The sequence below is a fragment of the Diceros bicornis genome, chromosome 12 (genome assembly GCF_020826845.1).
Source record: "Diceros bicornis minor isolate mBicDic1 chromosome 12, mDicBic1.mat.cur, whole genome shotgun sequence".
Taxonomy (NCBI): domain Eukaryota; kingdom Metazoa; phylum Chordata; class Mammalia; order Perissodactyla; family Rhinocerotidae; genus Diceros; species Diceros bicornis.
The window spans coordinates 15,253,378-15,266,192 of NC_080751.1; the positions used below are offsets into that span (position 1 = coordinate 15,253,378).

Genomic DNA, 12,815 nt, shown 5'->3' on the forward strand with positions numbered 1-12,815 from the left:
GCTACATCTCAGTGCAAACTATTTAACAACTGTTACAGTACAGGCTCTGAGCAACGACCAGAACACACACCGCACTCACCCTGTACTGGTGCCCGTCAGTTGTGTGTCAACATTGTGGGAGCCAAAAAAGATGCCTGGCATATAGCAGGTGCATCATACATAATAGTTCCTTAAATAAATGAGTCAATGAATGAATAAATGAACAGAGGTGGAGCCTGGAGAGGTAAGTGCCAGGAACTGCACTCAAGAAGGAACCTGCATTTGTTAAGCTCTCTGCTTTATCTCGACTGCCCACAGGTGCCTGGCCCCAAATAAGCATTAGATAGATATTACAAACAAATGCCTGAATATAATGGTGATTGTGGCTTCAGGGAGCCATGAGAATATAAAGCTGGGGACTCAATTGGTCTATGAGGTGAGGGCATGTGGGGAGACACGCAAGCTGATTTTTGGAAGGGAAGCATCCCCGCCCCACCCTCACCCCCCCAGGCCTCCTGCCATAGCTTGGAAGTTACACAGAGAAGGGATTTTCCTGTTTTGTTTTGTTTTTGCCTGTCTCAGTTATTGCTGCATCTCAGTGCATAACAATCGCTAAGGTACAGGCTCTGGCAATGACGAGGACACAAATCAGCTGCACACGGTACCAGTGCCCGTCAGCTCTGTGTCAACATTGTCGGAGCCGAAAAGGAAGCCTGGCACATGGCAGGTAAAGCATGTAGAATACTACGTTGAAGGAATGAATGAATGAATGAATGAACAGAGGTGGAGCCTGGAGAGGTAAGTGCCAGGAACTGCAAAGGATCAATTTTTTTGGAGCAGGTGAAGACCAGGCAGGGAGAAGCCCAGCTGTGAAGGACCCAGTGTGCCCAGCCAGGGAACCTGGACTCTGGCCTCTTAGCACAGAGCACAGGGGGCGGGGTGCATTCCCCAGGCTCCTCGCAGCTGAGTGGAGGGGCTGAGGGTGCACATCAGAGAGCACCGAGGGGCCAGGTGGGCGCAGCTCAAGGCCTGAACCACCGTGGGAGGAGGGGTCTAGGCCGTCCACAAGAGCGAGGACCTGTGAGCAGTTCCAGACCCTGCTTCCACCCTCAGGTTAATTCCCTGATGAACACACAGGTGAAAGGAGGATGGGCTGTCTGCTCTGTCACAGCCCAGATCCTCGATCCTGGGTTGATGATTAACAAATGACGTGGAGTCAGCCAATGAGGCAGCCATCTAGGACCTCTTCCTCAGAGGTGGAGCAGGCCCTGGACAGTCTCTCCTGGACGCTGGTAGGTGGCTGAGGGCAGTGGCCCTGCTGAGGACACCTTGGGCACTCAAGACTCTTCTGGGAGCAGGTATGAGGACATGGGTGGAAGGACAGTGCTCTAAGCATGGCCTGGGCCCCAGACTCCCCTCTGGTGCTCAAGGCTGGACCATTTCTGGTGTTTGGGTCTTATGCCACCACAGCAGCCTAAAAATTTGCAATCAAGAGGGCAGGAGCCTTTGCTGAAACTTGTGCTTGGACGTCCTAGAGTCTTGCAATGTATGATCTTTGAGAGAGGAACTGAAGCCGGGGGAACATACTTCAACTGTCTGCTGTAGGGAGGTGCCATCCCAGTGTACCAAGAGGCTGAGGGAACCAGTAGAGGAAGGAGGGTGGAGGAGGGCTTTGTATATGTTATTTCATTACAAACTCAAAACAATCCCAGAATACACGTTTTTATTTTATCCTGTTCTACAGATTAGGAAACAGAGCTAGGAGAGGTTAAGTGAACATGCCCAAGGTCACACAGTTTGAGAGGGTTAGAGCCAGGCTGAAATGCTGGTCTTTCTGACCCTACTCCTTCTCCTAGTGGCTCTGGCCTACTTCCTCTCAGGCAAAAGCAGAAAGACACGCCCTGGAGCAGGATCTCCCCTGTTCCAGGGAGGTGGGAGAGATGGCAGCACTCACATGGCTTCCTGTGTCTTCCCCAGGGCTGCAGGGAAGGGGTGCAGGGACACCTAGCTCTCTCTCTCATGGACTTGGAGACTCAGACAAGAAGGCTCCCATGGCCCCTTATCACATCCGCAAATACCAGGAGGGCGACTGCAAATGGGTCCTGGCCTTGTTCTCCCAGGGACTGGCCGAGCACATCCCCACCACATTCCACCATACCCTTAAGCTGCCCCCAACCCTCGTACTCAGGCTTGGGGGGGCCCCTAGCCCTATTCCTGGTCTCTGGCTCCTGGTTCCTGACCCTCGTGGACAGCCTCACTCTCCTTGCTGCCCTGTGGTTTCTGGCCAAATACTCCTGCACCCAGTTTCTAGTCAAGTCTTTGCAGACAGACTTGTCTGACGTCACCAAATCCTACTTCAGTGAGCGTGGCTCCTGCTTCTGGGTGGTTGAGGCCGAGGGGCAGGTGGTGGGCATGTTGGGAGCTCTGCGCATTCAGGAGCCCACCCTGGGGAAGGGGCAGTTGGAGCTGCTTTACCTCAGTGTGGCCTTGGAGCACCGTGGTCAGGGGATAGCGAAAGCCCTGGTCAGGACTGTCCTCCAGTTTGCAAGGGATCAGGGCTCCAGTGAAGTCGTCCTCAGCACCAGCATCCTGCAGCCCTCTGCCCTGACTCTCTACCAGAGCATGGGCTTCCAGAAGACGCACCAGTACTTCTTCATGAGCTTCAGGCTAATGGCTGTCCCTTTCATTCGTTTCATCTACCAGGTCCCCTGTGCTCAGGTGTCTCAGGCACCGGGACAGGGAGGGGGCCTCTGATCTGTCTTCTGGTGGACTAGTCAGGGGAGGATCAGCTCTGCTGCCGGAACAAGCCAACCCTGAAAGCTCACTGTGACAGCACAGGGGTCGCTTACTGCTCGTCCACGTCGGAACCCAACGTGATGGCGGGTGGGTGACTCTCCTCCATGCAGTCTTTTTGGGGTGCCAGTGTCTCATTAATATACTGCCATGAAAGTGTTTCATTTAAAATCCTCAGAAAATACTAATAAACATGTCTTTGACTCATGAGTCTGTGGGTCAGCATTTTGGCTGGGCAGCCCTTTTGATCTCAGATAGCCTTGTCTTCATGTCCTGGGTGGGCTGACGTGACAGGCTGACTGGACTCTCTGGTTTCCAGCAGGCCAGCCCAGGCATGGTTTTAAGGTAATGGCAGAGGAGAAAAGCAAAACAGAAACAAGCCAGTGCTGTTTGCACTGTCTGCAGGTATCACCTCTGCTGACATCCCAGACTCAGGGGACAGAAATGGACCCACCGCTTTATGAGAGAAGCTGAAAGCCACGTGGCAGAGGGGTGTGGAGAAGAAAGATGCCATCAATCTGCTATGGCCCCAAGGTCTCTGCTGCTGAAGGGGAAGAAGGCAGCCAGGGACACAGTGTGGGATGTTGACAGGGGCTGGACCGAGAAGAGACACAACCCACATCCCACTGGCCAGACCCCAGTCTCGCGGCCCCAACATGCCTGAAGGGAGGCCGGGAAGGTCCCGTGTCCAGGGAGAGTAAATGGGATTGGCAAGTTTCCCAGATCTGCCACACGTGGGACCCTACCTCTGTCCCCAAATGCTCAGAGACTCCAGATTTCTCCAGGTGCCTCAGGCCTGACCACTGGGCACTGAAGCCTCTGACTCAGTGGCCAGGTGTGCTGGTCTAGGCAGCACTGTGTACCCTTCCCAGCTGGGGTGTCACCAGCACTTGGTGAGCCCCTACGTGGTATAGAGCCTCTCACCAGGTCCTCCAGCCCAGAGGCTGAGTCCCAGGATCTGGTGAGTCCCCTGATGACCCAGGAAGTCCAAGTGCCCTTTCAGTCTCGTTTTGTGTGACACACAGCAGTATTTGGGGCCCTCTCTATCTTGGGAGTGTCCCCTGCTCATAGCTTATATCCTCTGGAAGGTCAGCCAGGCCACAAACCAGGCCCAATCCTGTCAATTGGTGCTGTTCTGGGCACATTTCACCTGAATGTGGACCTGTCACCAAGTCATGAGGTGGCTCCAAACATTCGTGTTTTATTGCCCAAGACCACGGGCCTCAACTCTGTCCCCTCCACTTAGGTCTCTTTCTCCCTGGCCTTGGGGGTCCCCCACAGTCCCCTCTGCCAGGCTATCTACGTCCTCCAAGCCTGCTGCCTTTGCACCTTCCCCTCAGGCTTCTCAGAAAACTCCTCCATCCAAATGACCTGTTCATCTGCGCCCCTGCTTCTGTTTCAATCAAGCTTCTGTTGCCTCCCTAGTTGTGGTTCCAGAGTGTATTGAATGGTGGGGCCTCAGGCCCGGGATCTCTGAGGGGACCAGGAAGAGACAGGCAGCAGCCTCTGCTGCTCCCACCAGCTCTCCCGGTCCAGGGAGGCGGCCGCTCTGGAGGAGTTTCCCAGTGGGCACTGGCTCATGCTGGAGTTGAGAGGCCTACAGTGGTCCGGATGGTTTGAAAGGTTTCTTAAATAAGAATAGAATGGTTTTACTAACCCCAGATAGACTGGAGTATGCCCTCCAGGGGCTTACAGGTCAGAGGAGGCTGAGAGACCAGGAATGGGCAAGCGCAGAGACGTTGACTTATGTCTGAGGATGAGGGAGGTACTGGGCACCTGGAAGGACATCAAAAGAGCACCCAACCCACTCGCTGTTGGAGGGCTTCCCAGAGCGGACAGGGCTTCTGCTCCTGAAAATTCCTGACCAGGAAAGGAGCTTGTCCATCCTCTGCTCCGATCCCTGCACTCACTGCCCAGCCACACTGAGCTTCTAGTTCTTTCAACAACCAGAAAGTCTCCTTCTGTTGAGGCCTTAGCCCATGTGTTCCCCCTGCCTGGAGCATACTCCTTCCACCTCTCCCACACCCATCCTCTGATTGTTCAGCTCCTCCCCTTTTCTGCTGAGTGGCAGGGATAAGTGGTTGGACAGGGAGGAAGCAGTTCATCCTATTTAGATTCTGGCCATTATTGCTATTTAGTCCCTTGCTACTCAAGTGTGGTCCCCAGACCAGCAAGCAGGACATTGCCTGGAAGCTTGTTAAGAAGAATATGAAGCTTTTATGCCACATGAGTAATATTAGCACATTAGTGTTAATCCTGGACAGTTTCTTCTAAATGCAACGTAGTGGCCAGCCCCCCATGAGCCTCTGGCTTCTCCCCAGGCAGAGGAAGTCAGGGGTCCCCTCTGCTGGTCGCTGCTCCCCCTTGTCTTGTCGTCCCTCATGAGGGTGCTGGTGAGCTCTAACAGCTGGGGACAGAGGCCACTTGCGCCCTGGCTGGTGACTCCTCGGCTCATCTTCCCAGACCAAATCCACACTCACTGCCAAAGGAGTTTTAGGCAGGTCTTTCCTGAAGGATTCAGGTAAGGGGCCCCCAGCTGCACAAGGGAGTGCACCTGTGTTTGTGAATTGGAGGAGGGTGTTGAGTCAAGAGAGTGGGCTACAGGGAACAGGAAGTGAAACTGGAGCTTCAGACCCAGGCACCAGATGTGATAAGAAATTTTACCGAGAGATCTGAGGCCCAAATGTTGAAATTCCAAAGGAGGTTATCAAGACAGTTTAGGGCATTGCCAGGGTTTTAGGGAGGAGAAATGGGGAGCAATTGCTTCATGAGTGCAGGTTTTCTTTTGGGGGATGAAAATGTTTTGAGTCTTGATATAGGCAGTGGCTGTATATTATTGTGAATGTACTAAATGCCGCTGAATTGTACACTTTATGCTAATTTTATGTTTTATGAAATTCATGTTTACAAAAATTAGGAAAACGAAAGGAAGAGTTTAGATGGTTCTAATTCCTAGAGGAAGATGCAAAATGTTTGAGAGAGGAAAGATGATGAGCAGATATTATTGGGAGAGTTGCTGCCAGGCCATGAGTCAGCTGTCACCACACAAACTGGGGGAGGGAGGTGCCACCTTTATCTCTAAGCCCCTGGTAGGAGACACTTTGAGGACACCTGTGTCCCCTTCTGCTGCGGAGCAAGAGCACTGAGTCCTGAGGAATCTCAAAGTCATGGTTACCGCCTGAAGGCATGGAACTTTGGCAGAATTAGGATGTCGCTCTGCGTGTGTGTGTGTGTGTGTGTGTGTGTGTGTGTGTGTGTGTGTGCATTAGAGACAGAGAGAGAATGGGAGGGGAGGGCAGGGGAGAAAGTGGTTTTGCTGCCTGGGGCTGTGGGCAGTGGGTCCTGCAGGCCTGTGGGAATGCAGGCAGAGGGGAGGCAGTGGCTTCAGGGAACAGCAAAATACAGATTTGTGATTTGTGCAGGGACTCCTTGGGCAAGTGTAAGAACTGAAAGTTTCGAGAAAGTAGGCAGGAAGGGGGATGAGTCATGATTATTTTAGAGGTCAGACTTGGACCCAGCAGTAAGAAAACCTAGAACACTAACTCCAAACTTCCCTTTACACTTTTCTTCAGCTAAGAAGTAGTTTGTTCAATTTGAAAAATGAGGTTTTATGTACCAGCAAGAGGTCCCCACTTCCCCTTGGCTTCTGCTTGAGTTTCACCAGTGTGTGTGGAGGGAGGAGGCTGGCAGGAGACTGGAGGGAGGAAGAGAGTGAAGTCCCCTCCCTGCGAGGTCCCCTGGGCTGGCTCCGTCCCTAGACCTGGCAAAGCAGCCTGTTTCCTCAGCTTCTGGGTCAGGCTCCTGGTACCTCTCTCTACCGCATCACTTCAGGCCTCTGGGCAGTAATACGCCTGGTTCCTGAAGCATCCCTCATCCCCTCAGCACACCCACACCTTCATAATTAGTCTGTTTGATGATCCATATCTGTAGAATCTCCCCAAGTTGTCCTAATATGAGTGTAGGGTCTTGATACCATCTCCTTTTCTCAGAGAATTAGTTCACAGTTAGGTTAGAGAATATTTCTACAGAATCCTTGTCCGCGGATTTCTGAACATCTTCCTGTCTCTCTACCCTCTTTCCGCTTGAAGCGATTTGCTGTTATTTTCCCTCACTCATCTCCTGTCCGTCTTGAGTTCTCAGTGGAAGTCTAGGGCGCTGACCTGAGGCTGGGTTACGGGAGCCCTGATGAGAGGTAAGGGGAGATGGTGTTCTTTCCAGGAGCTTCAGTTAAATGAATCTGAGTTGACTTTTCTCCTCTTCCTGAGACTTCCAAAACAGACTGCCACTTGATTGTCTACCTCCCTCTCCCTTGTCCATTTCTGGGCTGGGCTGGTCCAGGAGAGGAATGTTCTTCATAGATGCAAGTGTGGGATTCCACTGACATGTTCCTCTCAAACCCCACCACTCTTGGAATAACAGTGGTTCCAAAAGTAGAATCACCTATTATAATCAAGCTCCTATGGGTAACAGAAAATGATTAAAATAGTTAATGAACTGTCATAAGTTATCAGTTACTTGTTAAGTAAGTAACAAATTAACAGCAATATAAAGACTTAATGAGAAGTGCAGAGATATCAAAGGAGGAGCAGATACAAGGTCCATCTGGCTGCGAGAGGTCAGAAGTCTTGGTGGAGAAGGCAGCACTAAACTGGATCTTGAAGAAAGAACAGAGCCTTAGTGACATACTGGAATTGGGTCAAGTATGGCCCGACCACTCGCGATAGATGGACATGATGGGGTTGGGGGGGATCTCACACTCACCAGACAGAGCTGCTTCTCCTCGCCTACGGTACTTGACACTGATTCATAATCCACCACACGCTTGTCAGAACCTGCCTGTGGGGTCAGCATGTGCTTCTGAAACAGCACAGCGAGCAGGCCTGGGGTCAGAGCTGCCCAGGCTTGAGTTCCACCCTGCCACCTTCTGTGGGGGCTCGGGCCGGACAGCTCAGCTTTCTGGCCTCGGTTTCCCAGCTGTACAATGGAAACCTTAATATCAACCTTAGTCTTAGGCTGTCGTGAATATCAAATAGTACAGCGCAGGAAAACAGCTTTCTCACGGTGCTGGGCTGCTGATTCCTCGGTGAATATTCCTGGTTATATGCCATGCCAGCTAAAAGCATATAATGGCCTCCAAGTGCTCTCGGAATAGAGTCAAATTCCTTAACCTGGACCATAGGCCCTCATGGCCAGGCCCCTGCCGCCCTTACCCTCACCCTCCCTCAGTGGCCGTGTCACCACCTTTCTCTGAAAGCCTTGACTTTGTCCTGCCTCAAGGTCTTCGTGCCTCTGTTCCCTAAGCCTCTAATGCTCCCCTTCACAATGCCTTGCTCAGGCCTGCGTCTCCTTCTGGTCTTTGCCCAAGGGTCCTCCTCTGGAAGCCCCCCATTATACTGTCTCTGAGCAGCCAGAGTATCTCTTGACCAGCCCTTGTCACAAGTGTGAGAGGGGCCATGTGTCACCCAATCACCAAATATTTCTGAGGAACTTCTTCGAGGGAAGAACCTGAGTCCACCAAACTCTCTGCTTTATCCTGACTGCCCCCCATGGTGCCTGGCCCCAAAGAAGCGTTAGATAAATATTTAGAACAACACCTGATTGTAATGGTGATCATGGCTCCAGGAAGCCATGAGAATATAAAGCTAGGGACTCAGCTGGTCTGTGAGGTGAGGGCATGTGGGGAGAGAAGCAAGCTAATTTTTGGAAGGGGAGGATCCTCCTATGGCCCTCTCCCCCTCCCATAGCATGGAAGTTCCACGGAGAAGGGATTTTCCTGTTTTATTTTGTTGTTGCCTGTCTCAGTTACTGCTACATCTCAGTGCAAACTATTTAACAACTGCTAGGGTACAGGCTCTGAGCGACGACCAAAACCCACACCAGCTTCATACTATACCAGTGCCCGTCAGCTCTGTGTCAGCTTTGTCGGAGCTGAAAAGGACGCCTGGCACAGCAGGTGCACCATACATAATAGTTCCTTGAATGAATGAATGAATGAACAAATGAACAGAAGTGAAGCCTGGTGAGGTAAGTGCAGGGAACTGGAAAGGATGAATATTTTTGGAGCAGATGAAGCCCAGCTGTGAAGGACCCAGTGTGCCCAGCCAGGGGACCTGGACTCTGGCCTCTGAGCACAGAGCACAGGGAGTAGGGTATATTCCCCAGGCTCCTAGCGGCTGAGTGGAGGGGCTGAAGGTGCACATCAGAGAGCACTGAGGGACCAGGTGGATGCTGTTCCATGTCTGAACCGCCATGTGGGAGGGGTCTAGGCCGTCCACTCATGAGCAGTTCCAGACCTTGCTTCCTCCCTTCAGGCTAATTCCCTGAATATCACACAGGTGAATGGAGAATGGGCTCTCTGCTCTGTCACAGCCCAGCTCCTTGATCCTGGGTATATAATTAACAAATGTCCAGAAGCCAGCCAATGAGGAGGCCATCTGGGAGGTAGAGCTGACCTCTATCTCCCCAGAGGTGGAGTAGGCCTTGGACAGTCGATCCTGGACGCTGGTAGGAGGCTAAGGGCAGTGGCCGAGCTGAGGACACCTTGGACACTCAAGGCTCTTGTGGGAGCAGGTGAGAGGACATGGGTGGAAGGACAGTGCTCTGACTGTGGCCTGGAGCCACAAACCCTCCACTGGCTCTCAGGGCAGGGCCATTTTTCGTATTTGGGTCTTATGCCACCACAGCAGCCTAAAAATTTGCAATCAAGGGGGCAGGAGCCTTTGCTGAAACTTGTGCTTTGACACACGAGAGTCCTGCAAGGTAAGGACCCAAGGAAAGGAACTGAAGTGTGGGGGACACATGTACTGTCTGCTGTAGGGAGGTGCCATCCCAGTGTACCAAGAAGCTGGGAAAGCCAGTAGGGGAAGGAGGGTGGAGGGTGACTTTTAACATTTTATTTCATTAAAACCTCAAAAAATCCCACAATGCACGTTTTTATTTTACCCTGTTCTACAGCTGAAGACACAGGGCTAGCAGAGGTTAAGTGACATGCCCAAGGCCACACAGCTTGAAAGGGATGGAGCCAGACTCAAATGCCATCTTTCTGACCCTACACTTTCTCCCAGGGGCTCTGACCTACTTCCTCTCAGGCAAAGGCAGAAAGACACGCCCTGGAGCAGGATCTCCCCTGTTCCAGGGAGGTGGGAGAGATGGCAGCACTCACATGGCTTCCTGTGTCTTCCCCAGGGCTGCCGGGAAGGCGTGCAGGGACACCTAGCTCTCTCTCTGGTGGACTTGGAGACTCAGACAAGAAGGCTCCCATGGCTCCTTATCACATCCGCAAATACCAGGAGAGCGACCGCAAAACGGTCCTGGCCTTGTTCTCCCAGGGGATGGCCGAGCACGTCCCCACCACCTTCCGCCATGCCTTGAAGCTGCCCCGAACCCTCGTGCTCTTGCTTGGAGGGCCCTTTGCCCTATTCCTGGTCTCTGGCTCCTGGTTCCTGGCCCTCATTGCCAGCCTCACCCTCCTTGCTGCCCTGTGGTTTCTGGCCAAATACCCCTGGTACCAGTTGGTACACATGTCTTTGCAGACAGACTTGTCTGACATCACCAAATCCTACTTCAGTGAGCGTGGCTCCTGCTTCTGGGTGGTTGAGGCTGAAGGGCAGGTGGTGGGCATGGTGGGAGCTCTGCACATTAAGGAGCCCACCCTGGGGAAGGGGCAGTTGGAGCTGCTTCACCTCAGTGTGGCCTTGGAGCACCGTGGTCAGGGGATAGCGAAAGCCCTGGTCAGGACTGTCCTCCAGTTTGCAAGGGACCAGGGCTACAGTGAAGTCGTCCTCAGCACCAGCATCCTGCAGCCCTCTGCCCTGACTCTCTACCAGAGCATGGGCTTCCAGAAGACGCACCAGTACTTCTTCATGAGCTTCAGGCTAATGGCTGTCCCTTTCATTCATTTCATCTACCAGGTCCCCTGTGCTCAGGTCTCTCAGGCACCGGGGCAGGGAGGGTGTTTCTGATCTGTCTTCTGGTGGACTAGTCAGGGGAGGATCAGCTCTGCTGCCGGAACAAGCCAACCCTGAAGTCTCACTGTGACAGCACAGGAATCGCTTACTGCTCGTCCACGTCGGAACCCAGCATGGTTGGGGGTGAGGTGCCTCTGCTCCATGCAGTCTTTTGGGGTCCAATGTTTCATTTATCTACTTCCATGAGAATGCTGCCTAAAGAATCCCCACAAAATACTAATAAACGTGTCTTTAGCTCCTGAGTCTGTGGGTCAGCACTTTGGCTGGGCTCGGCTGGGCAGCTCTTTTGGTCTCAGATGGACTTGTTCACATGTCCTGGGTGGGCTGACGTGACAGGGTGACTGGACTCTCTGGTTTCCAGCAGGCCAGCTCAGGCATGGTTTAGAGGTAACGGTAGAGAAAGAGGACCAAAGTAGAAAAAGCCCGTGCTGTTTTTAGCTTCTGCAGGTGACACCTCTGCTGACATCCCAGACTGGTGAAGAGACCCACGGCTTTAGTGAGAGGAGCTCAAAGTCACGTGGCAGAGGGGTGTGGAGAAGAAGGATGCTGTCAATCCGCTATGGCCTCCAAGTCTCTGCTGCTGAAGGGGAAGAAGGCGGCTGGGGACAGACTGAGGGATGTTGACAGGGGCTAGACCGAGAAGAGGCGCAACCCACATGCCACTGGCCAGACCCCAGTCTCGGGGCCCCAACATGCCTGAAGGGAGGCCAGGAAGGTGTGTGTCCATGGAGAAGAAATGGGATTGGCAAGTTTCCCAGATCTGCCATACGTGGGACCCCATCTCGGTCCCCAAATGCTCAGAGACTCCAGATTGCCCCAGGTGCCTCAGGTCTGACCACAGGGCCCAGAAACCTCTGACTCAGTGGCCAGGTGTGCTGGTCTAGGCAGCACCGCGCACCCTTCCCAGCTGGGGCATCACCAGCAGTGAGTGAGCCCACACATGGTCTGGCTCCTCTCTCCTGGTCCCTCCATCTCAGAGGCTGAGACTCAGGATCTGGTGAGTCCCCTGATCACCCAGGAAGTCCGGGAGCCCTTTCAGTCTGGTTTGTGTGACACACAGCAGTATTTGGACCCCTCTCCACCCTGGCAGTGTCCTGTGCTCATAGCTTATCTCCTCTAAAGGGTCAGCCAGGCTGCAAACCAGGCCCAATCCTACCAACTGGCGCTGTTCCTGGCACCTTTCACCTGAATGGAGACCTGGCACCAAGTCTTGAGGTGGCTTCAAATATTCATGGTTTGTTGCCCCAGGCCATGGGCCTCAACTCTGTCCCCTCCACTTAGGTCTCTTTCTCCCTGGCCTGGTGGGTCCCCCACAGTCCCCTCTGCCAGGCCATCTACCTCCTCAGGGCCTGCTGCCCCTGCACCTTCCCCTCTTGCTTCTCAGAAAACTCCTCCATCCAAATGACCTGTTCAACTGCACCCCTTCTTCTGTTTCAGTCAAGCTTCTGTGCCCCCTAGAGTTGATTCCAGTGTTTATTGACTGGTGGGGCCTCGGGCCCGGCCTCTCTAAGGGGCAGGAAGAGACAGATGCCAGCCTCTGCTGCTGCTCCCATCAGCTCTCTTTGGCCCAGGGTGGCAGCCCTTTTCTGGAAGTTTCCAAGTGGGTACCAGCTGCTGCTGCCGACAACAGATACTTACAGTGGTCCCGATGCTTTGAAAGATTTCTTACATAACAATTAAATGGTTTTATTAATCCTAGACAGATATGGTGCATGCCCTCCTGAGACTTATATTTCAAAGGAGGCTGAGAGACCAAGTAGGAGCAAGTGCAGAGATGTTGTCGTAAGTGTGGGGATGGGGTAAGAACTGGGCACCTTGGAAGGACATCAAAAAAGAGCATACAACCCACTCATTGTGGAGAGCTTCCAAGAAGGGGCAGGGCTTCTGCTCCTGAAAATTCAGAACCAAGAATTTAGCTTGTCCATCCCCTGCTCCATTCCCCTGCACTCGCTGCCCAACTAAACTGAACTTCTGGTAGATCTTTCAACAAATGGAAGCTTTCTTTCTTTCTTTTTTTTCTTGTTGTTGTTGGTGAGGAAGATTCACCTGAGCTAACATCTTTGCCAATATTCCTCG

General features: G+C 52.8%; 1 protein-coding gene and 1 pseudogene across 1 annotated transcript; both read left to right on the forward strand.

Moving 5' to 3' along the window:
- Nucleotides 1-2,030: 2,030 nt before the first annotated feature.
- LOC131411836 (N-acetyltransferase 8-like) lies at nucleotides 2,031-2,753 on the forward strand (annotated as a pseudogene).
- Nucleotides 2,754-9,960: 7,207 nt separating this feature from the next.
- Nucleotides 9,961-10,733, forward strand: LOC131412278 (putative N-acetyltransferase 8B). The gene has a single exon (XM_058551903.1). The coding sequence runs from the start codon at nucleotides 10,032-10,034 to the stop codon at nucleotides 10,731-10,733; it is 702 nt and encodes a 233-aa protein (XP_058407886.1). The 5' UTR covers nucleotides 9,961-10,031.
- The last annotated feature ends 2,082 nt before the right edge of the window (nucleotides 10,734-12,815 follow it).